The following is a 26,694-nucleotide window of genomic DNA, read 5'->3' as shown; positions in this document are numbered from 1 at the left end:
TATGTCAATTAGCAATCGAAATATCCACTGAAATCAAGAATGCCTCTTTTCTTAATAGAAGCAAAGCCCACATGATGTTACTGTTTGTTTCAAAATGTAATATTAAATTCTCTTTTCCCGTGGCTGTAGAAAAATTCCATTGTTGCTTTAGTTCTATCAGCAAATCAGAAATAAATTCATCGTTGCAATTTAACTTTCAGTGAATACACGTATGATTTTTCTTTTTTACTGCGAAGTAAATATAATTTGGGTGCTTCGAAACAAAGAGTCCGTGGTTCGATGAATGTTATCGTGTAGTAGTTTAAGCGTGACAGATTGTGATAATTATATATTTATTAGTGCGAAATATAAATATGTGTATGGCCTGCTTGTAAATGTATGAAATAGGGTGTCTGTAAAATATTACTTCGTGTGGAAATGAGTAAATAATAAATAAATGTAACGATATAATAATAATACGATTATAATATGAAATGAACGAGATGCTATGACACCTATATTTAAATGGATAGGCCCAGTGTATATTATATATGGAGAATATGAATATGTTTACTAAAAATCTCTCGCGTTTTGACTTCTACATCAATACATTCATCCAACCGAGTTTGCTATTGGATAGTAATGTGTAGTTGGGAACTGTATGTTACTTCGCATTTAAGTACCTCATATCAACAGCCCCGGATCTTAAGCCTTTCATCAGATAGGGTAGCATCATGTGGGAATTACTTTTAAAGGTTGACAGAAATGAGAATTAAGAAAAATAACTGCTATATCCTGTGATCATCGAAAAGTACAGGTTTGGTCATTTGTACCTTTAACATTCATTGACTCTCCGAGATTTTTTTTTCGTTGCTTACCTTATTTACTGTGCAGTGTTCATATAGCTAACAGCTCAGGTCAGGCTATCCGATTAAATCAACCGCTACTAAATTAATATTTATGTACATTGCGTACCCGGATGTCGACCCCTGACCCTCTTAAGTATTTTCGTTTCTTTTCTTAGTTTAATTAGATGATGGAAATTAACGACATCCCAGACCTTGGCATGTCTGCGCAAGGTAGCCATCGATGTTTGGTCACTGAAATCACCGATCCAAAATTCAGTTTATTTATTTTTATTTTTTATGTTGGCAAATATCTAGTTAGGAATATCTTAGCTATTATTTTACTCTAGTTTCATTACTATTCTGGACTTTCTTAGTTTCTAAAAGGTCGGATTATTTTTTTCTTTTTTTTTTTGAAATTCTAAATTAGAGCCTTCTCTAACCTTCCGGCATGGCCGGGGTTTCCAGGGACTCAACCGGATACAGCGAGGAGGGTAATTTCCTTAAAGCTTTCGTCTTTCTGAAAATTCCCTTGCGGGCACGGACTCGTTGTGTTTTTGGAGATAACTTTTGAGTTTACGTATTTAAGTAAACCACCTCTTTCGGCATATGTGAACTTTTTGGCTGAGAGTTGTTATATACATAAATTCGACCACTTAACTTTCGTAGTTGTAGTGTTCTGTCTCCTCTCTTTTTACCTATTCTTTCTTCTATTCCTTCTCTAAAGTTTTTTTTTTTTTTAAATTTTAACCTCCCCCCCCGGTTTTGAAACTCATGAAAGCATACAATGTTCATATCACTTATTTCGATCGTATGTATTAACTGAGACATCGAGGGATACAATTCGCGGGTATTTCCCCGTATTTCAGACCAATTTAGTGCCGTTTTTCACGATACTCGATCCACCATGGGAGGGACTGACGAGAAGGTACACTACGATTTCAGATACCCAGAAACTTGATTGTTGTTCATCGATCGTACAAACTATATCCATTGATTACTGATTTCTGGTTGCTTTCTATTGATTGGTTATATGGTGTGTATGTATTAGTAGTTTGGGGCCACTAATTTTAAGTAATCTTGATTTTTTTCTTTTTTTCCTTCTCTGTATATACATTTATATATGTGTGCTTACATAGTTTGGAAACTTACGTGCCTGCTATATTTGCTGTATTTCCACTTTTGTGTCGACTTATTAAATAATACCAACCATTTCTCTATACGCGGATCTTAATAAAATTGAAATTTTATTGATTATCGGGTTTATATATGCATTGCAATGTTACAACCTTATTAAAAGAAAAAGATTTTTGTTTGTCAGTTTTTTTTTTTTTTTTTTTTTTTTTTGAGCCAAGAAAATGTGAATACTCATTAAATATGAAAAGGTTATGTAGAGAATTAAGTGTCGATGAAATACTAAGATTGATATCAGAATAAAATTTATTATATTGAGTAATATGAATATATATATATATATATATATATATATATATATATATATATATATATATATATAAGCGAATATGTATGTAAGGGCTTGATATTTACCCTGGTTGTTTTAGGTTGCCATAGATTTTGACACCCGATATTTGACCAACTATTTGTGTTTGTAAAGTATTACCGCGTAATTTGTGATAAATGACACCTTACTGATTTGTTATTAATGTTCGTGACTATTAAAGTTTAATACTATGTTAAATATTGCATGTAAATAGAACAAGTAGCAGGTCGTAAAAAAAAAAAAAAAAAAAACCCTAATCCGTATCTAAAGTTATTTTGTAAAACAAGTGAAATCAGTAAACTATGAAACAGTGCGCCCCAAATCCTTCCCCTACGATCGGAAACCTAACTATTTGTCATTCGTCAGTTCAGTGACTCGAATCTCTTGACTCCATGATCTAGACCAGGAATAAAATTTAGCGCTCTTAATTTGAACTGAAATGTGGTTAATAATTTAGTGATATGAATACAGGACCTGGGATGGGTCCGGAGACCCAGCTCTGTGGAAGTGTCATATAATGGAAATATGTTCCCAATGTCTGGGACTGGGTTCGATAATTTTTTAAATCTTAATAAATTTTGAATGTTTATACCAAATGCGTCAAGTGACGAAATGGAATATATATATAATATGAAGAAACTATTTTTTTTTTTCGTCGGTAGTTAAGACAAACGATTAAATACTCTCATGGGCACCAATCACTGTGTATAAAGAGAGTTGATAAAGGAGTTATTATCGACGTGAGAAAAGGACTCATAAAATTGTCGAAATTTCTCCTCTTGAGACAGAGACTCAATAAAAATGCTACCAAAGTGTTTTTTTTTTGTTTTTTTTTTAAAAAGAAAAATGATTAACCAATTATATTTTTTTCTTTCCTCTTTCACATTGATATGTATTCTTTGTACTGAATTTTAAATATGTTCAACGTTGACCTTTGATTTTTTTTCTTTCTTCGTCTTTCGTTTTGTCGATTTTTTTAAACGTAATTCAACTTTTAATATTTCTACAAAGAGAAATGTGTTATTAGATATTGAAAAGTAACAAATTTCTATGCATGTCTATAAACCATATTGTTATTACTAGTATTATTTTCTTTTCGTGTATCGAAATTTCTCCTGTGCTGTCGAATTAAGTTTTCTTGAAATGTAATAAATGTCTATGGAAATGTAGTTAGGTTAGTTTAATTCAACTAAATGCAACCTGAAGTATACATTGTCCTGTATGAATGTGAGTGTGAGTGAAATGTAGATTTAGTATTAAGTGCCCCAATTCTTTTGACATATATGTTTGACTTACTATAATTAATGGTAGTTGGCAATTAAAGTCGTTGAAAGTCAATACTAACTCAATTTAAGTTGGCTCTATAAAGGAAACAAAAAGACCGAAGTAACCTGAACGAACAATCATCATGGGAGAACTTTGAGAGTCAAAATCTTCGACAAATATATGTTACTCTGATCTTTTTTTTTCTGCGGTCGATTCTAGCATGCCATCAACTTCATCGTTTATCCTTCAAGTATTGGATACTAGTCGAAAACTTTCTGAAATATTGAATAAACTGTTAAATTAAACTTTCTCATCTATCTCAGAGCTAGATTGGGATAATTCGGTAGTTGGGGTTAAATGGATTTAGGTCTGGGAGGTATGAGTTAACATGTGTCTACCTTTGATCACCTTAATACCAAATAGTCACCCAGTAGCTATTGGAAATGATCCCAATTCGATAATTATTCACTTTCCTTTACCATATTTCTCAAAAATATCCAGTAACAGTTTCCCTCTTTTCTCATCTTCTTACTTTCCCTCTTTTTCCTCTCTTCCTATCCCAACTTCCTCTTGTCTTCTTTACTCCTTCTTCTATTTTAATAAAACTGAAAACGGGGTCGTGACTGGGAATTCCATATATAATAAACACGGTCATGTATTTATTTTCTTTTATTTTCTTTGGAAGTCCGATATAAAAGTCTTTTCATTTGGATTGAATCTTGTAGGTTCGAAAGTAAGAAATGAAATATATATATATATATATATATAATTAGACATAAGCTGATAGCTTCATGAATATTCCCCCACCAGGGGTGAAGGGTTCCCAATCACGACTTATTCCATGCATCTCATTTGTTACAGAGCGAGCTAAGTATTCTTTCTTTTTTTTCTTTCCCTTTTTCATTGAAAGCCAGAGTATTTTAATTAATTCATTTGGTATATCGAGTGTATTTCCTATCGGTTGTACCCAAGTATTTCTTTTTGAACATATTACTCTACAACAAACATGTTTTGGGCAACGTGTCTTAAAACAATCAATGACAATGTTAAATCCTTTCTCTGCGTGTCTTAAGCTTTTGATTCAGGTATCACTCATTTTATCTTCTTATTTGAAATTTTTGTATTCAGGTGGGTCCTTGGTCCCAGGAGCCTACCTTTTCCTGCTTGCAAGGTAGGATATCCGCGTTAATATGTATTGGCGCACAAATGCAGTTTCTATTATTGTTCTACGTGCAGTCGCTTTGTAGCACTCGAATTGAATCATTCTATTTACTGACAAGGGAATATCTTATATTGATAGTAGCGTTGTCCAGTCAAACAATGTGCAATCGATAGAGGAGTGAACAAAAGTGAGAAATCCAAAGTTTTACGGGCTGACACCCAAAAACACAGGAGATACAGAGGAAAGAAGAATCTAGAATGATATGAAGATAGCAATGCAAAAGATTCACTGACACAGAAAGAACTTCGAAATGATTAATCAAAATGACATTTACACAACAGTATAGTAAGCAAACATTGTACCCACAGACATGTTCAATAACATCATATGTAATGCAGCGTTGCCAACTGAGCAAAATATGAAGTTTCGTTAAATGGCACCGTACACAAATTATAAAATGTAGAAAATCTAATTATGAGTATAATCATACCTGTGAAGTCATGATGTACGATGTTGCCACATTTGAAGATAGGCCTATATGAATCTTGGATGTAGAAGAGTACATACAGTACCAACATACTGCGGAACGCTTTATCAACAACAATACTAAAAAAAATGACTACCAATAATGTGTGAGGTGATACAATATCACGTGTATCAGAAAAGTGAGCCTGCTAATCAATCCAAGAGCATGCATCATTTCAGTTTTATGTGCTGTGTTTGATACTATTCTAATTTTCCACTTGGGCAAACCTGCTTCGACACTGTGCTTCGTCCCTTATTTTCGTACTTCAGTGATTATATTCTTGTTTGTGGCTCATATTTTGGTTTTAACTAGTTTGAATCGTGTACTGTATGTTTTCTTCTGCATCTGAGATTCATATAGGCCTTCTGCATGTGAGATTCATATAGGCCTATCTTCAAACGTTGAGAACACTGTACATCATGACTTCACAGGTATGATTCTATTCATAATTAGATTTCCTGCATGTTATAATTTATGTTCCGTGCCATTTAACAAAACTTCATTTTTTGTTCAATTGGCAACACTGCATTACATATGATGTTATTGAGTATGTCTGTGGATACAATGTTTGCTTACTATACTGTTGTGTAAATGTCATTTTGATTACGTTAATCATTTTGAAGTTCTTTCTGTGTCAGTGAATCTTTTGCATTGCTATCTTCATATCATTCTAGATTCTTCTTTCCTCTGTATTTCCTGTGTTTGGGTGTCGGCCCATAAAACTTTGGATTTCTCACTTTTCTTCACTCCTCTATCGATTGCACATTGTTTGGTTGGACAACGCTACTATCAATATAAGATGTTCCCTTATGAGTATGGGCCAAGTTCAAACTACGATCTCAGAACATTAGTTTTAATTCAACTATTTTGATTTTCATTTACAACGTAGCACGTATTTATAAGTGTGTCCCGTCACTTTTTAAACTGCTAAGTCGGCCACCTAGTTAAACTGCCCAGAAAGGAAGAAAAAAGGTACTTTTCGTGGAATGGAAAAATAAACATGTTAGTTACCACTTAGTAAGTTCGAGCGAGTTTTTTCGAACTAAAAGTGGCCACTAGCGCGGTGTCATACAGTAGATGCAAATGTGCGGATTTTAGGCTGTAGATATCCTAATAGGAGTACGCGTATCACTATTACGAGAAAACAGTCAACAATAAACATGAAATTAGTAAATAATAGTATACTTTTTATATACAGAGTTCATAAATATACAGTTTCTTCTATCAAAATAAATACTACCACTTCTTATTGGGAATAAACGACATACTTTATAGCACCATACAATTTTGTTTTTGTAGATTTTCCCGAAAACTACAAATGAAAATTTACACTCAGACATCTTATTTTCTTCAGCTTGATGTGATTATTCCATGGATATATATCATAGCTAATCAAAAATTAAAGTTTAAGTTAAGCATAGTTTCGGGCTATATCTTATTAACCTGTCACCGGGCTATATCACTGTGAATACTGTCATCTTGCTGATTTCGTAACGGAAAGCTTGATGAGAGTATATTTTAGCATCAGTTTCACCTTAATATGTAGCATCCTTATAGTACACAAACAATTTTTAGGTTTACTAATAAATAATTTTTCTCTACTTTCCTCGAAAATTGCGCATGAGGATTTGTAATGACGCATATGTTGAGCTCGATGAGATTTGTCGATTGGCATATATATCATATCTTCGGATAATACTTTCTCTGTTAAACACTAATAATATTGATGAATTTAGGGCAGGTGCAAGTTGAAAGAGGAAAGAGGGTCGAGAGCCGTACGAGATAATTTAACATTTTCACCTGAAAGTGAATAGTCAGTCATTCATTTAGTAGAAAAACTTACTCATCGTGAACTAACATCACAGAAACGCAGAAAGTGTTACTATAGCCAAAATATCTACTTATTAGAGGAAAGCAGAAAAATCTATTTACTTATCATTTAAGTGGGGAAACTTAACCCTTCATGTACTGAATTATCTTTGAATGGTACCGTGACCCTTCATGTACTGTGTTTGGTAGCGTACTGGATGTTCCAGTGCGGAGACATTTTTTCAAGAAGGACATTCATTGTCCAGGAAAAATTTTTAAGTCATTTTAAGAGATTACGTAAGAAGTATATTTTTAATAACTGGTCAGGCGGGCCTATGAAAGGGTTCAGTGAGCCAACTGTTGCTCATGATTGATTGAGGGGATGTTACCGTTTTATCCTTCTGAAACCTCAAAGGACTTTCATATTTTGGGAAAGTCAGATTATATATGTAATATATTAGCATTTTATTACGTTGGAACTTTTTGTAGTTGGCGAGTTCGCCCTTTTATTCGTTCAACGCCAAGTCTAGGCCTCATTAGGAAATCTTAAAGTAAGCCCACAATGTTTTCTGTAAATCGGAGAATTTGTACAAATGATAACCTTTTTCTATGAAAGAAATTTCACTCCTTTGACACTGATATCAAACAAATCAGTAGATTGCGGTAGGAATTCACAAACAAAGCACATACTCTACATGAAAACGTTGTAATCATTAAACATGTTTTTCAGGATGAGGTGAATACATCTGTTGGCCTCTAATTTGAGCCCCAAGAAATATAGATAATTCTTAACTCTTAAGAACACACATGTTGTGTTTTCTCAAAATCGTATTACTTTTTAGGGAATTTATCGTGAGACATCTTTTAAGCTGGAGTGGCCCTCCTCTCCTTATTCCTGGTCTATTTCAACCCAAAGCAGTCGAAGAAAATTACCCAATATTGCGTGAGCATTGGATTTTTTTTATATTCCTTTTCATTTAGCGGATCATCAATGTAGGGAAGGGATTGGAGCTAAAAGAGCAGCTTCATTTATTATTCATTTGATCCTCCTTCATCTGGATATTCTTTGTCAGTCCTCTGAGTTATCAATACGATTGCAGGACTCGCGGGTGGTTCGTTGGAGTCTTGGAAGAAAATGATCAGAGAATATCTTCCTCTGGTTAAAGTGGACGTGCACATTCCGTACTATCTTGTGTGTGAGTCAGTGTTTTTTTTTTTTTTTTCGTATAAAACCTATAAAAAACTATATATATATATATATATATATATATGTGTGTGTGTGTGTGTGTGTGTATTTTCTAAAGCCGTGTGCTTTTGTCGACGAGGATGGTGGTTTGGTGCACTTCACGTTCTCCCTAACCACGTTGGTCTCATGCTGATCCATCGGCATGCCTACGCAATTGGTAAGTAGTAACGTTAGTTCTTGTGAATGCTCCGGAGTGGTTTTGTAGCTATCACACATTGGACAGTCCCCAGAAGACTAACGGAGTGCAAGAGGAGTGCTCCGTAGTTTTCCCCTTGCACTAAGTCATCGTGTTACCATGAATAATACTACTGGGTTTTAAATGAATGAATGCATAAGGTGAGTCTTTGTCTTGTTATTAAATACTGATCCGGTTTATACTTGGCACTATAAATTATTATTACGAAAGTTACCTTGAAACATTTTCTTTAAGATTCGAATTTGAGGATGAATTTATCCCTTACCTGCATCTTAAATAACAAGCAATAAGCTCCACTGGAAAGCCTTGAAGAAAACATGTGCCATACTTTCTAAAAAGCATGTATTTTTTGGCAAATATCCTGTTAAACATAGTCAGGGCGGAGTGAATATATATTTCCTTGCAACTGACTGTTGACAACCTGATTCAGAATGCAAAAGAAATCACACTATGTTTTATGAATATATATTTTTTAATTTGGGTCAAATTTATCCTAATTCTTGACCGATGTTAACACGCAGTAATGAAACTGATTGGAAACCTGAAAGAGTATATACACCATATATGAAAATCGAGTAACTTCTTTTGAAAATTATTTTGGTACCAGATTATATGTAGAAACTTCCAAACTGGGTTGAATCTGTCTTGACCTCTTACCTTTGATTGATATTAACTCAAGAGAGTGGGTAAAGTATTTGAGAAAATATACACCATATTACATCAAAATCAAATTATTTTCATGGAAATTTTAGATTTTTTTTTTTTTTGTATCCCAGTCAGGGTTGGCTAGTTTAAACGAGCTCAGTGCTCATAGCGAGTCAGTTTTTTTTTTTTAAACTAAAAGTTACCTTTTTTCAAGTTGGTCACTAAAAGTTACGTTATTGGGGACAGTTTTCTAAGAAAAATATTAAAAATAAATGGAAAAAGACAGAAACTTGTTACTCATTACTCTTCTGAAAGCTTCAGTACTTGCTGCCACATGTGAAAGTCAGCTTTATTCTCACTTCAGCTTTTATTCTTTCTAAAGCACAGTGGATGGTTGGTGGATGCTTAAGCTCTCAAGGTGGAACCCTTCTTGTCTATTCTTTCTTCTATCATAATAGTCTTTTAGTTTTCTCTCGTAATAGTTAACGCTTTGCTCAATGTTGCGTGTGTGTTTGTGTGGTTCATCATGTTCGTCTTGTGTTATGCTTCTTGTATGTTCTTAAGAGTAGGTGATGAATTTGAATATTTCATGGCTTTGAGAACATTAAGTTAAATATAATGTCTGGGATGGAGAAATTCGAAAATAGGCCAGAACTGGTTCCAATTACATAGAAACTTCTTACATCTGCTAAGTCTGATTACCGTAACTACAAAGCATACTTATAAAACCTAAGAAAGGAGGAAGCTCAAAAAGAAGTAAAGATGAAACAAAACAACAACCAAAGAGAGGTGATGGAGAAATTGCCAAACGAAAAAAGGGGCATGATGATTTTTTGGTCACTTTTCGTGTGCTTTTTGTCACTCTTCAACTATTTACAAGAGACCAGACCTCTATGAGCCGTGCCAGCTGGTTTAAAAAATAATAAAAAAACAGACAAAAAAAAAAAAAAAAAAAAAAACTGGTTTAAACCAAAAAATGAAAAATATTCGTAAAAGTGTAAGTGTTCGTAAATTCTTGATTAACACATGTGTAGGTTATCACGTTTCACTCCCGTATATTATTCGTATTATATTCATACCTATATCCCTCATTCATTACTCAGATTATACTACAAAAGCAACTTATATATACATACATACATACATATATATATAATATAATATAAGTTCATGAATGTTTCTTTTGTGATTTTTTAAATAGCTTGTTATTATTGTTATGCAATTGCAATCAAAGGAAAATTCTAAATATTGTTTCGTTTTAATAATGTTTACTATTGATAAAATACATCGAAATGCCGTACTTTTTTTTGGGGGGGGGGTCATAAAAACCCACGAGAGGCATTTATTGAAATCAGAAGGATCTTTGGTGTCTATTTAAGTATAAATGAGTCAGAGCGAAAGGAGACTCAAATAATTCTTATCTTTATTCACTTTTCTTACTGATATGCAAATTAAATCAGTGTATTTCTTTAACTTGGACTAATAAAAGTCGTAGTGAACTGACTTGGACTAAATTAGTTCTTCTGTACTCTGAAGTACTTTGAAATTGTCCATATGTAATTCTGTATGATGGTTTCACTTGTGCAACTGTTATCTTTTTGTCCTGCTGAAATGACTCTTGACAATTATATTAACAAGTATGTAAAGATCAGTACAACGTATATTTATCAGGAGCCCTTCTTGAGTGAATCGGCAGACGTATCGCATTTGTGGCCAATTAGTCCCGGTTTCTAGCTCAAATGGAGGACAATTTCTCTCGGATATAAGCCGAGAAGCAGTTTGGATTCCGCTTTAAGCTTATGTGACTCCTTCCAGGATAACCTGGTTGTTGCATAATAACACAAAGGCGAAACAAACTTATTTCTGTCTATATGTGATAAAGATACATAGAGCAAATTATTTAAACCAAGAAAATCTGGTTTAAATAAACAAACAAACAAATAAACGGGCTTTTTGTTTGTTTAAACCATAAAAAATCATGGTTTTTGCCAACCCAGATTCCAGTACATGCAACTGTAGAAGCTTAACACACCCAAATTTCAGGTAGATAGATAGAGAGAGAGAGAGGGAGGAGAAATAATTTTCTCTCTCTTTCTCACTCAGACACACAAACACACACACACACACACACTCAAACTCATACACTCACACTCACTCTCTCTCTCTCTCTCCCTCCAATTTTTATTGATAATAATACTGAAGCAATCTTCTACTATCCGACACAGGTGACTACAACTTTTCATATTATTTAATCGATTTGAATGAAACAGCTTGTGCCTTCTTCGAACCTTGAGACGTAAGTGCAGTGCTCGCGGTTGATATCTGTCAAGGATGAGGTAATAAATTCACCTCATCTTGGATGTTTCCTCATATAGATAATGTAATAAAATAATTTTGAATGATCACTTTCGTAAATATTATTCAATTTTCATAGAATATAATGTACATTTTGTGTGAAACTTCTCAATTATCCGTCTGCTTGAAGTTAAAATCGATCAGGAATAAGGTGGTTAATTGATCTCAAACCTGAATAAAAAAATCGACTACACAACCACCTTAATAAAACTATCCGATTTTGGTGCAACGTATCGTATATTTTCTATTAGGCTTTCTAATCATCTCTACTGTTCGAGGTTAAGTTTGGTTAAGAATGGCGAGTAAATTTACCCTGTCTGATTAAAATCAAGTTTTATGGTAAATATCGTGAGAAGTCTCCGATCTGTAATGTGGCGCGTGTTTTGTTTGAGACGACTTGTATTATTTGAGAATGAAATTAGTCAAGAGGAATTGGAGTATATGCACTGTGCATATTTAACTACAGTTTTCTTATAAAATTATAAAATTTCATGAAACATTACGTGTGCTTTTCCTAATGTGACCGATTACCTGGTTGATATTAGCAGGACAAGGGACGAATTCCCCAAACTCTCAATTTGAATGTGTGTCAGGGTAACTTCCGTAAAAGAATCATGATATATGGCATAAGCTTTCGTGATGTTTTAGTTATTTCTCTTGGTTGGGATTGAAACTAATCAAGAATAAGATGGTTAAGACCTCCTGCTTAAAATAGATATATTTATATCTTAAAAAGGTTAGTCAATTTTGTTTAATTTCAGACAACAGAGAAGTCACATTTTGCAATCGAACAATAAACAAGCTGGTAGTAATGAGCCAAATGACAAGGAGTGCTCAACCAACAAGGTTTCTGCCAATGTCCAGATGTCCGACAGTACGGGTAAAGTGAACGAGGCTTTTAAGTTTGTGTCTACAAAGCATGGCATAAGCAATATATATCACTGCGATAAATGTAACAAAGAATTTTCAAAGAGACGTTCTCTACTTACACATCAGATGCATCACAGTGTTGCGAACAGAAAGAAAAGAAAAAATCGCTTCGGAAAGAAAAACTTGCGTGTAGGTAGAAACACGTTTATGAGTAATTCAGAAATTCAGAATGAGGATAATTTGGTTTCTCAAGTACGTCAGAAAGGTTTTTCTGATCAGGACAACTTGGAAGCACACACGTCTGTTCATAATGGTGAGAAAGTGCGTGAGTGTTCAGTGTGCAAGAAGTCGTTCCGCTCCGTTGCAAATTTAGCTGATCATTTACGTATTCATACAGATGAAAGAAAGGATGGAGGAAAATCGACGAAGTGTCGTGTATGTGATAAAGTTTTATGTTCTTCGAAGGGTTTGAGATTGCATATGTCCGTTCATGATGAGGAAAAGCGTTACAAATGTTCAATATGCGGAAAGAGATTTCGCCATTTTATTCATTTATCTAGACATTCACGTGTTCACACTGGTGAAAAATCTTATCAGTGTTTAGTGTGTGAGTTGAAATTCCGCCACTTTAGTACTTGGTCTGTTCACTTGCGTGTTCACACGGGTTCAAAACCTTATCAGTGCAGAGAATGTCCGAAAGCTTTTTCTCAAAACTCATTACTTAAAATGCATATGAAAATTACGCATGAAGTGAATCAGTAACAATAGCATGATGTTTTTTTGGCAAACCATAGTAACTGTCTGTGTTGATTTAAGCAAAGACTTAGGTCAATTACTGACGTGCAGATTCTGTATTTAGTAACAAATAAAGTTTGTAATGGCATACATGTTTTTCAAGAATTTTGGTAGAATCGTAGATTATTTCTCAGAATCAGCGTTCATAGCGTCAATATTGTCTATCAAGTATTTGATGTGTTTTTAATCGTTAACACTTGCCTATCTTTAATTATTGTGTATTCTATTGTGTCTGGGAAGACGTACAAAAGTAACGTTTACTCTTGTTCTCTGGCCATACCATAGAAAATAATAAAGTATAAGATTTGTGACAGTATTATTGCTTTAGAAATAAAATTTATTTCATATGTTATGTGTAATTTCTTGGATCACGTCACTGGTTCTAAACGGCATAAGCCCTAAAGGGCACAAGTCCTAAAAATCTCTTGTGCATAGGTAGCGAATACCGCTGTATTTTGTTGAATATTAACCCCTTACACTGAAATGACGAGTCTAGCTCGTCATGGCCTCCCCGTGCCAAATCGCACGATGACTAGCTACACTCGTCATAAAATTTAAACTATTGTAGCATCACGTAGGGCTACTATATTGATGTTTTGAAAGTTATATAATGATAAACAATCTATAATACACGTTTATAACTTATACTTCAAGAAATTTGATGCAACGGAAGGAAGGGCAGGAAATTCAGAAAATAAATCGTAGTGGAAGCGGTTAAGTTCATAGTTTGTAGCAGGTGTGTCAGAGTGGGTGAGCGGATTACAATTCTGTGCGACATTAAGATTTCAGGGGATTCTTTCAAAGGTAACATAATTGAAATTAATAGACCTAAAAATACACTCAAAACAACTGAGTATCGTTTCACTGTGTGAAACTAAGATTTCCAAACTATACGAATTCAGTACTCAAATTTGAAGTACAAGGATTGGATTTTTATTAATAGCAACACTGCTATACGTATACTCGGGGACAAAGCAATCCATTATAATTCATACCAGCGGTAGGTTAGATGCCGACCATCCCTCAGAGCACATGATTTCGCCTGCCCTCACCTCCATGCGCGCGCAGCGCCAGCAGTTAGAAAGCAGTTCTGGGTATGAAAGTTGAATGCACTAGACGTAGAAATGCAAAACAGTGCCACGAAGTATTGCAAAATGTTTGCGGTGCAAGTGTATTACCATACCGTACAGTAGCAACGTTGGTCAAAGCCTTTAATGACGAACGACAAAATGTCCCAGACATGCCTCGCTCCGGCCATCCTCCTGTAAGTGAAGATGATGTGCAGAACGTGAACGCGTTATTGCTAGTGGATCGGAACGTCACGATTCGTCAATTGGCCAACGATATAGAACTAGCGCATTCTACTGTGCTGAAAATTCTGAAGAGCCTGGGATTGCTTAAAATCGCCTCAAGGTGGGTTCCACATGATCTGACTGATGTGACTGAACAACACAAATGGCTGCGATATGATACTGCTCGAACACGCTTGGAGCGGTATCAACGTGAAGGTGAGTCATTACGGCGGATCATTGCTATTGATGATACCTGGGCCAGAGCGTATAAACCACAGCTGAAACGGCAATCAAACGAGTGGCATCATTCTGGGTCACCGATAAAAACAACAGTTCGGAATACCCAACCACTGTGAAAGCCATGTTCATCATTGCATACGACTGGGATGTTGTAATCATAAACCATACCGTCTCCCAATGACACGCCGTTAGTGCAGAGTACTACTGCAATTTTTTGCAGAACAATTGCGAGCAGCTGCAAGACGAAAACGACGCCACTTCTGACGAACCCACCCATCATTCTACATGACAATGCAAGGGCACATTCAGCAGGTGCAGTCACTGATTTGTTGCATCATTAGGGCTGTATCACCTCCCGTATTCTCCAGATTTAAGTCCCTGCGATTACGACCTCCTCCCGAAGATTAAGGAACCACTTCATGAGACACGCTTCCCTACAGTTGATCATCTCCAGGCGACCGATCGCTCCATCCGCACTATCCAGATTTAGGCACTGCCAACGGTATCCAGCGGCTTCCACATCGCTGGGAACGCGTGATTCACAATGCTGGTGATTACATCGAGGGCCTGTAAAACTCGGACCTTGTAAGTCTACTTCTCAAGATATACCGTTGTTGCCATTACTAAAAATCCAACCCTTGTAGTACATCTATAAGTACTGGTTGCATTCGAGTAATAAGATGAAAGATAGAACCTGTTCTTGGGACGCTGAATCCATATCAAAAAGTGATACTTGGTATTCCTTACTGTTTCTCTTGTATGGCTATAAAGGTTTAAACCAAAAATCGCTAGTTTGATCACTTCTAGTTTCAGTAGAGGTTAAGGGAGGAAATAGATCGTATTCTTGGGACGCTGAATCAATTGCCAAAAACAACTTCTCGATATAGCTTTTGCTCTATGAATACCTGAAACTAGAAGTTCTAGTAAATTCAACCACTTCCGGCTTCGATAGTGTTGTGAATTGTGGTGATATGCTCTTTTGAAATCTTCAGCCGATTGCAGAAAAATATTCGTCGCTACCTATTACCATTTCTTTTCAATGGTGATAAATTTTGAAAGCGGAAACAGTTTGAACCACTTCCGGTTTTGATAGTGTGCAGTGGATATTCATGATACGTTCTCTTGTGACGCTGTGTCATTTGAAAAAAAAAAAAAAAAAAAAAAACCTACATCTTGCTATCTGTTACCTTTTTCGGTCTATGGCGATAAACGTTTAAAACGGAAATGACTAGTTTGAACCGCTTCCAGTTTAGAGTTGACGAAGAAGGTGGAACCTATCTTGGAACGCACGATTCATGGTTGCGAAAAACCGTTTCACGATATCTCTTAACCGTTTTTACTCTTATACCTGTCGACAGACGAACGAACGGCCAAAGCCGTTCTGTAAGACTTCCTACACCTATGCTTACATAGCATGAAATTCTAAGAAATATTATTAATATAAGAATAGTACCTTTTAATCAAGGCTGCACCCAGAGTTGGGAAGGAGGTATTGAAATACGAAGCATTGAATTACGTTACAAACAATAGCTGAGTTTGTGTTGTGCGTCAGTATGCAACATCGTGCTTACGAAGGACGAGACCTACTAATAACAAGGGCTCCTAGCCACGACTAGAGATTGAATTTGGTACAGCTGGAGTGTACATACCATCTGCAAAATTAAATCATATAGTGGACTTTAGGATGAGATCTTCATATAGACCATCAACTGAGGAACGATCCAACAAAATGAAGCTATATGGGACTGTATAAAAGTAATAAGTAGCAGAAGTTTCTAAGAATTGAAAATATGTATGTATACCACAATGAAAATAGTAGTACTACATCTAAAAAGTCTTTCGGTACGACATAGGTTAGATGCAGAACGAAAATATCCTTTTTCTGATACAGAGATATTTCTGTGGACAGCCTATTGACAAATTAAATAACAAAATATCTCCTCTTGGTGAGACTTTGACTACATCTTTAGGAAGGTAAATCTTATTTTATTGATGGAATTTAAATTTAAAAATAACCTTCGAATAGGGAAAAAATTGAATTAGTTCTCACAAGGATGCAAACTATTTTATATAATTCATATATACCTACAATAACTAACTAGAATAATAACTACAATAATAACAATAATTTTAGCGTTATTATTATAGCTCTTGCTGTTGGAATTCCCTACGTTCATAACAATATTGTGGTAAATACTAAACTATCGCAGTTCAGTGTGATGGAAGCAAATTTCAGAACTAAGGCAAGTGAATGAAACAGACACGAATCCTATAAAAATACGTCACAAGCAAAAGATTCTGGGTGAAAATCAAACCTCTTTTATAGTGATATGATTAACAGATTCCAAGGAGCGGACACACATTCGTACGGCATTGAGAAATGCAAAGTAACGAGTAACATATGTGTATATGCATAAAAGTGCAATTTCCACATGAGCAAATTTATATATGTAGAAATCAACTTCAAATAAATTATAATTAATACAAATTAAATTTAACATTGCTCCGTTCTCTATACTACATACTTACGATGTTCCTTATATTTGGGGAGTGGGGTGGGGAGGTGGATATAATTTAAAACATACATTATGCAGTTCAGAACATCGGACGCGTGAGTTAAAACTTATGGATACTACACAAAGTAGGCTGCACAACTTGCAATGTGCGGTGTGCGCGCGAGCTTGTTGCTCTACACATTATTTCAGACCCAGAGCGTTTTCACTCTAAAAACCTATCTCTACTACCTCAAATTATGCAGTTTTTATTAAAGCATCTGCAAGTGTGTTACTATTGGCTAGACTGTTCGTCCACCTGTTAAGACCAGCCTGAGGTGAGCAGTTCGAAGGGTTTCCCACAGTCTGTCTCAGAGAAAACTGAGAATAATGCACTATTATAATCTGTGAATAAAGAAAAATAAAGGACGAGAGTTTCACTACACCACACATATATATATAGGGTGTTAATGAACTATACAGACAAAGGTGATCCCTCACATTAAAATAAGAGAAAAAGTTCATATGGACCTATGGCGAAAAGTGCTTATTTTCAGAGCTAGGGCTGTCCAAAATCAGGAAAAAGCCAAATTTTAATAGGTCGTATTTCGAATTCCAGAAACTGTGGATGTTGGTTCTTATTAGCGTACAGGAAGCTACACATATACAATCCAAAAGTGCATATTTCGTCAATAGGTATAGAGGGTATTCCCTACAAAGTGTAATTTTCAAATGTTTCAATAGATTTTTCAGATATACTCTGATTTCAAGAAGGGTCCAAAGTAGGCAGGAGGTAAATCTTGACAACAATGGATATCCAATGCTTTGGAAGAAAGGCAGAAGTGTTAGAAAGTGGCAGCTCCATGTTCCTTGTGTTCGGGATAACGTGTGATGATACGTATTTCTCACGGTATATTTCACGTTTTCTTCACTAATAAGCATGAAAAAAAAAAAAAAAAAAAAAAAAAGGAGCATGCGTTTTCCCGAGTACAAGAGACTGCTGAGAGAGTGCTGCTGATGATCCTTAACATTTACGACATACCGTCAAAGGATTCCGTGTTCATTGCTGTCAAGGCTTATTTTTTTGCCTACTTTGGACCAATCATAAAGTCAGAGTATATCTCAAAAGTCTGTTATGACATGTCTGGGAATTTCACTTTGCAGAGAATAATCTGTACATCCCTTGAACAATAATGAAATATGCATTTTTGGATTGCGTATGTCTGACTCCTTTACGCTGATAAGGACCACCATCCACAGTCTCTCGAATTCGAAATAGGACCTCTTGAAATTTTTTTTTTTTTTTTTTTTTTTTTTTTTTTTTTTTGCGATTTTTGGCAACCCTAGCTCTGAAACTATGCACTTTTCGTCATAGGTCCATATGAACTTTTTCTCTTATTTTGATGTGAGGAATCACCTTTTAAAGTTTGTCTGTATAGTTCATTAACACCCTGTATATTGTGTAGTGAAACTCTCGTCCTTTGTTTTCTATGTATTTATATTCTAAAGTTAGTTTCACTAAAATAATAGAAATGTTCAAAATAAGGTAAAATAAACTATTATAATCCTAAAAGCTTAGTTGTGACTGTTGTGACTCGGAGAACCAGTGGCACAAACCCAAAACGGTAGAAGTCCTGAAATTTAGGGTTTGTGCCCGTATTTTTAGGCCATGCGTTTAGGTCATATGACTGTTACCGCTTTCTTGGGTAACAGCGTTCCTATGAGCATCATACTATAATGAGTTTTATTTATGATTAGTCAGATTAATTCATTTTAATTGACTGACTATACTTCCGTAGTTGCGTTCGTAGAATCATTATATTATTTATAAAGATATGATTTGTATTGGTGTAGTACATGTTAAATCATTAGTACAATAAATGTACAAAATAGTAACTGTAATTTACAATAATTTTACATGTACTAATGGAAATATCAGTATGTATTAACAAAAATGCCCGACCTTGTAAAAAAAAGTAGAACCCGAAGGACAAATGACCACCTTCAACTCAATACCTTCAAATAACATTATGTGAGCAAAAGCTTAAACAAAAGTCTGACATACAGAGTAAAAATTCAAGTACAATTGGCTCTTATGGCTCCAGGTAATACTGGTGGCCCAAAACGTATCTGTTGTAGAGGAAATAAGTTCAAACATTAATGCAAAACTAGCTAAATTCACTCGAAGTTGAGCTAATTAAAATCGCCTACTTTTCAAACTAAAGTTAGGACGCAAGGTCCGATATTCCACTGATTCATCTCAATTCCAAATTCCAAATAAGATCACTCGATGAATTGTATCTCAAACAAAATCTTGCAGCAGGTATAGAACCAATAACACATTGTCACTACCCAATTTGGTGTTGTTGGGACTGACGACGGAAAAAATATCTTTTTTAACTAATGTTTATTCTAGGCTGCTTGAAGTTTTGTTGCGAAGTAATTTAACGATATCTGTGTACCAATATGAATTACAAAATGCACCTTGCAAAGTGAAACGATGTGTAGTTGGTCAGTTGAACTAACAGATTTCAAATGAGAACACCAGAGGAGTAATATTTTAAAGTACAACTTGGGATACCAATAGATACATAAAATGTTCCATTGCTTGTTGTGGTTCTAATTGCAATTAGAGGCGCGAAAAACATCTGGTTGAGCGAACACAGACAGCATAAAGAAAGCTTTGTTCTATCTCTATAAGTTCAGTGTGACTTTATGTTGGCTTCGAATGCCTTATTTCCTATGCTGAAATGTACCACCGACCATTGGAATTTTTCTTTTCAAGCAAGAAATTGATTGATCTTTTTATGTAAAATGAGTATGCTCTGTCTCTCTCTTTTTTAACTAATGTTTTTGTGTAATTACCCAGCGTTTCCAATAGTAGGAATTGTAGTACGTATTGAACTTATCAAAATAATTAACTTCCAGACTTTTAGTTGTCGGACATAAAAAAAAAAAAAAAAAAAAAAAACCTTTATGGAAATAGAAGATTATAAAAGAAACTATTATCTGTTTTCCTTTGATGAATAAAATTAAGTTGCTAATTAACCATTAGTTCTGTACTAAGGTATAACAAGATTGAAGTATAGAAATACTGAAGATTTACGACTGGAGCAAACTTACTTTTAAATGCGTTTTGTAGCTCTAAACATACCTTCCAAATGAATGACGAATCCTCGAAATTTGCCCAGGTGTGTAAATCCACTGAATATATTGACGGTACTCATACTCTTCTGCTTCTGCTTGCTATCCTTAATGAGTGTGTCCGCTACGATGAATTCATTATCGCCACTGTTTTAAACAACTGACAGACGCAAGGTAACTTCGTGCTTAAGACGGACAAATTAGATACTTCGGCGTGTTAACAGAATGTTAACTGCTATGGCTAAATAACTACGTCATTGACTACAAATAGTCGCTGTATGTGCTTGGGGAACCAGGCCACCGCACGGAGTTCAATCAAGCAACAATGTTGCGAGGTGGATGCCATCGAAGTCGTGGACGGACTTATGGGCTTACGCTTGAGTGCAAAGCAACGATGAAGCTTGGTCTGCAATGATTGGCTGAATCGTCCATGTGATTAATAGTTCTTTTCAGATATCACAAAAATTAACCAATGATCGAAATCGGTTCGCAAGGTTTCCCAAGTTCGAAGTTAGAAGTACGTGGGATTACTACCTTTTCAGAGACACTGAATAACACAACTATTGTTTTAAGTACTATGCACTGGGCTTTATATAGTTTAATTACCAGAATTACTGTTCTCCTAAAAATGAATTTTTATATGAAACTGAAATGCATGTTTCGCCCGTAAAGAAAACATAACTTTGAATAAAATTTTTATAAATTTTTTGCCGTTGAAAATTTTGACCTTAGGGACTATATTAAATGCACATCAAAATAGTATTTAGTTCAGTTGTTCTCACCTACTATTACTAAATGATGGCCATTGTTGGGGTGTTCAGGCTACGAATTCTATATTATAGTGAAGGGTAGTGACCAGACACGAACGAATGTTCTACAGCGTAGTTGTATTCGTAAATGTCATATTATATTTCAAGTAAGCCACTTTTTTATAAACTGTGACATGATCTATTGTACATAATATGAAAAATAACAATTTTAGAGCTCCATTGTGGAAATTTGTTTAAATAAATAGTTTATTGATATTATGTCCACTATTATTTAATTCTGTAAATAAAATTTATTGATACTATGCCAACTATTGACAAGTTCTGTGTATGAAGTTTAAATATCTTATAGATTCAAAAAATCAAATGGCTTTAAACTTGAAGTTAAATATTTCTCGCCGTAGTATATGCCACTACATGTCGAAAAGTGTTAACATATTAGTACTATGGGGCAAATGTAGAAGAAATTACTGAGATGCGGCTCTGTGTAATATTCGCTACTCACTATATTATTCAGCGACAAAGCATCGTTTACTTCGACTTGGCATGTCAACCACAAATTATTTGTCTCTGGAAAGTCATCACTGACTGGGCAACTTCATCATCGCCGCTGTGGTTAAGTGTCTAGTGTGGGGTTGTTAGCGATCAAGTAATTGGTCTCCTAATTGTAAATACGTATACTTCAAGAAGTTATTCTGCTTGCTACTCATATCAAAATGGGGTTTCAGCATGGTGGTGTTCCACGCATTATTCGCATCCGGTTGGAGAACTATTGAATATGCCTATGACTGAGAAGTGGATTGGACGTGGAAGTACAGTTCTTTCACCTACTCAACGTGTTTGTATATCTTTTACGTTATGTACACTATGGAATGTACGCGAATCTCGTCGTCTAGTTCATGTCTATGGAAATAGTGGCTTGAAGATGTACATTACGAGAATAGAACCTTCGTATGGTTGATTATGTAAAATAATTACAAGAACAAATGTTCTTGTGTATTTCCATATTGTCACGTAAGTTTAAGGCAATATTCTTACTAGAAAAAAAAAAAAAAAAAAAAAAAAAAAAAAAGAATTGACAACTACTGCTAAATTCTTCCCTGGATGTCATTTTTGTGTTACACAGTACTTACCTAGTGTTCTCACTTAAAATTTTTAGTTTAGGCATGCCCTGGATCTAAGCTGTTCCAGCCTGAAATGTAGATATTTTTATTAATCTATATTTGCGCACATATACAATTTCTGCTGTCAGTCTTATCCGTGCAGTCTTTTTTCTTTATCCCTTATCCGTGCAGATATCAAATTGATGTAAACACCATAATGATCTTTACATTTACTGATAACCATAGATATGATGCTTACCTAAGCAGTTTTTTTGAAATAAACCAAAATTTCAATCCCTTGCTGCTTTACTTGTGTTCTCTTGAAGTGCATCGTACGAATATAGTATTCGACGCTAAGGTACACCCATAGGCAGAAAATTTTGCTCGTATACTCTAGTTCACTATTTTTTGCATTTATTACATTTTTCCCTCCACCAGGTGGTTAAAGTTGAGTGATTAGTAAGTAGAGATAATAGAAAACATACTCTGTGTGAAAATGTTCTCAAGAAAGTATTAAGAAATAATAATATAAGCAAGAAACAAAATTAAGCTCCATTGAGCGTATCCTGACAGCCATGCTTATGAGGGATTTTTGTACTTGATTTCATGATTTCCGATAAAGGAGCTGGTTAAGGGCCAGAAGGCAGCAAAATATTGAATCTATTGGTTTAAACCTAGTACCGTATCTAAATTGTCTGCCAAGCGTATATTGGATTCTGTAATCAAAATATCGTACGCAAATATAAACAAGCAAAAATATTTCTTTGAAGCTCGAAGCGACTTACTATGGGTAGAAAAAATGTGTATGCTTCTCCAACGGAGTTCCCTGGATGAATAAGTAGATTGGAACACTATAAACTCGCATCGCATTTTGACACTTGATCGAATCGCATTTCCTTGTATCATTTTCGTTCTTATTTTAATTTCTTTAGAAAAGTAGGGCACTTGTAATATTTTCATATAAGCAAGAACTGAAACAAATAATAAAAAGTAACTTAATTATTATTATTTTTTTTCATTAATCCACGTATCTATTCACAACATAAGGGCTATTGGTAACAGCCCTAGTATGTTTTGTTTTCCCGTCCCTTTTTGCAGTGCAGACAGACTAATTTCCAACTCAAAGAAACAGACAGACAGAGACATACAAGATGTATGAGAAAAGTAATGAGACTGGCAACACTGCGGGCGATCTGACAACATTGTGTCTACCAGCCTGTGCTAGACCGGTTTGTTTATCCCTTCCACTTCCTCAGTTCGAATTACAACTCTATACAGCTAACACATTATTTTTGACAGCGCCATCAATGAAGTTTTGTTATGTGTTACAGAAATGGAGCATTGGAATTTAGAGCAATGTTGTGCAATGAAGTTTTGTGTTAAACTTGATGAATCTGCGAGTGTGACTTTTAAAAAGTTGAAATAGGCCTGTGAGGAACATTGCTTATCAAGAGCGCAAGAGTTCAGCTGACACAGATCATTTTTGGAAGGCCGAGAACACGTTGAAGATGAACCTCGCTCAGGGAGACCTTCAAATTGAAAAACTGACGAAAACGTTGGACGTGTGAGAGCTCTTGTGAGATCAGACCGTTGTTAAACAATAATGATGAAGAGTAAACAGATAAATGTAAACTTTCACCGTACATCAAATTTTGACAGACGATTTGAACATGCGAAAAATTTGTGCCAAAATGGTGCCGAAAACCCTCACAACTGAACAGAAGGACAATCGAGAAAACGTGTGCGTTGATCTTCTTGAGAGGATTGCCAATGACCAAGAATTCTTCAATTGTGTGATCACAGGTGATGAATCCTGAATATTTGAGTACGATCCTGAAACAAAGCAAAGAGTGGCACACTCCGTCATCTCGGTCGAATAAATGTCGAATGAGCAAATCAAAGATCAAGACGATGCTGATTTGTTTCTTTGACAGTAAGGGTAAGGGTTTGTTCCACCAGGACAAACTGTCAACCAAGTGTTTTATAAAGGTGTCCTTGAAAGGCTCAGGAAAAGAGTGATTCGTGTGAAACCAGACATTGCAGACAAGTGGATGCTTCATCATAACAATGCCCCGTGTCACACGACCATTTCCATCAGTGCATTTTTGATCTCAAAACACATTACTGTTGTTCCTTAACCCCCATATTCACCTGATTTGAGTCCTTATGACTTTTTTCCTTTTCTCGAAATTGAAACATGTCCTAAAAGGACGTCATTTTGGAACTCTGGAGAACATTCAAAAGACTGTGATCGACCAGTTAAAAGCCATACCAGTTGAAGACTTCCAGCGCTGCTGCCAGGAGTGGGAACAGCGACTCCGCCGGTGTATAGCTGCCCAAGAGAACTACTTTGAAGGGGATAACATTGTTTTTTAAAAAACATAAAAGCTTTAGTTAGTACAAAATAAGTCTCACTACTTTTCTAACACACTTCGTACGACACACCATACAGGATCGTTTGCAATCTTACCACTAAACGTGATATTCAAGATAGAAAAGGCTATCAAACTAGTCGATGGCAGATTATTGTAGTAGGACTTTTTAACTTTTCAGCAAGGTTTTAAAAAATTGAGAATATACTAAGCAAGGAGAATGGTCATACTCACGAGTTTGGCTACGGAGTGAAGGATATTTCTGTTCTTTCTTTTTTAAACCCAAATTCAATACTTCAACGTGCTCGTGTTTCACGCATCTAGAAGGATATTATACCTGCGAACCATTCTAAAACAGTAGAGTGAAATACTGATATAACGAAAAGGAGTAAGCAACTAAGTTTCTAGCGTGAGAACACATTATCAACATTTCATTAAATTCCTTGGGTTACAATTATTAACTTATGTGTAATACTTCACTCTTTTTTAAAACATATTTTTGAAGTTGAGTCCTGTTCGCAATATTCCTAACGAAACTAAAATGAAAAATTTCATGTACCTCGTTGTGGGCAAACGACTAATGGCATGGTTCTAGGTTCGATTCGCGGTGGGAGCTAATATATTTTGATCTGTCGTTAAGAAGTAGATAGCGCAAGAAAGGAATATTAATTGAACGAAACCCAATTAATCAATCAGTCAAATGAAATAAAAGAAAAACAGTGGTATCGAAATGATGGGTATCAGTGTTGATGGGACTAAAATGTCCAAATGGCATGTGCCACTTTCAAAGGTGAAAAAATTGATAGATACAGTACCAGGGTAGTCAGTACTCTCAGGCTACAGCTACACATTTTTACAATTTCTTAACTAACGATTGGATTTCATGACAAAGTAAATCTGAAGTCTGTGACTCGAAGAACTCGCGAACCGCTCGTTACACCGCCGTATCATTAGGGAAGATTTTCCTCTCCAAGGATGCCAGGAGAAGGATTTCATACTGCAGATCATGACTATGCACTGTTCTTTAAGAGCGTTAATTGAAGTGCATGAGCATTGAGGAACAGCGTGAATCCCCCCCCCTTTTTTTTTTCTTTGGTCGAATTGGGAACCTTTCACACTAGGGATAAGCTCTATCACTAAGCCAACGATTGGTTTAACGTAATTAATGAAGAAGTCAGCGCCGTTGCTATTTGTCCTCGTCACGAAAAGGCCAGTGGTCGATAGATGCTTCTCATAAAAGGACTCACAATACAGGAATAATGTTGAAAAAAAGATGTATAAATAATGTATAAATCTAATATAATCTTTAAAAATTAACAGAATAAAATGATGATTCTGATAAAAGTTAAGTAATGTTAGAAAAAGATTTAAAAATACAGCTGAAAACAACAATAAAAGTAGCTAAAGAATAAGAACAAAATTATTGTAAGCTTAAAAATTATTATTATTATTATCATTATCATTATTAAAAATGTAATGAGCTTGATAGATCGCTAACAAATTCAGTTGCACGACAAAAAACGCAAATATGGTCAATTATAAAGAGGTTGATACTAGTCCAACGGTAAATGTTTACATGCGAAATCAAAAATCTCAGATCCACACTTGTGAAGATGCATTTCATACGATGCATGTTAGAAAAACGAAATAATGTGACATCAGTGAGATGCGCTACGTTGATATGAACGTGCTTCTTATAATGAATTCACAAAATAAAGCGATAAATGGTTTCGAGTGTCGTTAAAATAATCCTTAACGATTAGGTAAGAGCAAGTGAAAGTCCGATTTTTCGTCTGATGGGAAACCATCCTCTATAATGCAACCAATGGCGACGCATACTATGTTAAAACTCAATACATGTTCAGAAAAGAGGATGAAATCCAGTCAGACGAGAGGAAGTGTATTGTTGATAAGATGTTCAGTATTTTTTTTTTTTTTTTTTTTTTTTTTTTTTTTAACTCGCAGCACAGCATAAATCTGATATATCTCATGCGTAAGCAGAGAATCTCTCTTCGAAAATAATTTGTTAAATTTGTTGGAATGATATATATATTGTTTATGCCATACTTTGCAGACACACTTAATATCC

General features: G+C 35.1%; 1 protein-coding gene across 6 annotated transcripts in view; it reads left to right on the top strand.

Annotated features, from left to right (window-relative positions):
• The window catches only part of LOC145680688 (uncharacterized), a 216,430-nt gene that overhangs the window by 47,549 nt on the left and 142,187 nt on the right, over nt 1-26,694 (top strand). Inside the window, exon 4 of one of the 6 annotated variants that reach the window (XM_081751584.1) lies at nt 12,292-13,542. The exons of the other annotated variants lie outside the window; for them this stretch is intronic. Within the exon in view, the coding sequence (XP_081607710.1) occupies nt 12,292-13,162 (871 nt within the window). The 3' untranslated portion in view covers nt 13,163-13,542. Of the gene's footprint in view, nt 1-12,291; nt 13,543-26,694 lie in introns of those variants that run through there. 6 annotated transcript variants of the gene reach the window in all.

The sequence above is a fragment of the Thermobia domestica genome, chromosome 3, assembly GCF_964235325.1.
Source record: "Thermobia domestica chromosome 3, izTheDome1.hap1.1, whole genome shotgun sequence".
NCBI classification, from domain to species: Eukaryota; Metazoa; Arthropoda; class Insecta; order Zygentoma; family Lepismatidae; genus Thermobia; species Thermobia domestica.
The sequence above is the reverse complement of the archived record's forward strand: the minus strand, read 5'-3'. Positions and strand labels throughout refer to the sequence as shown.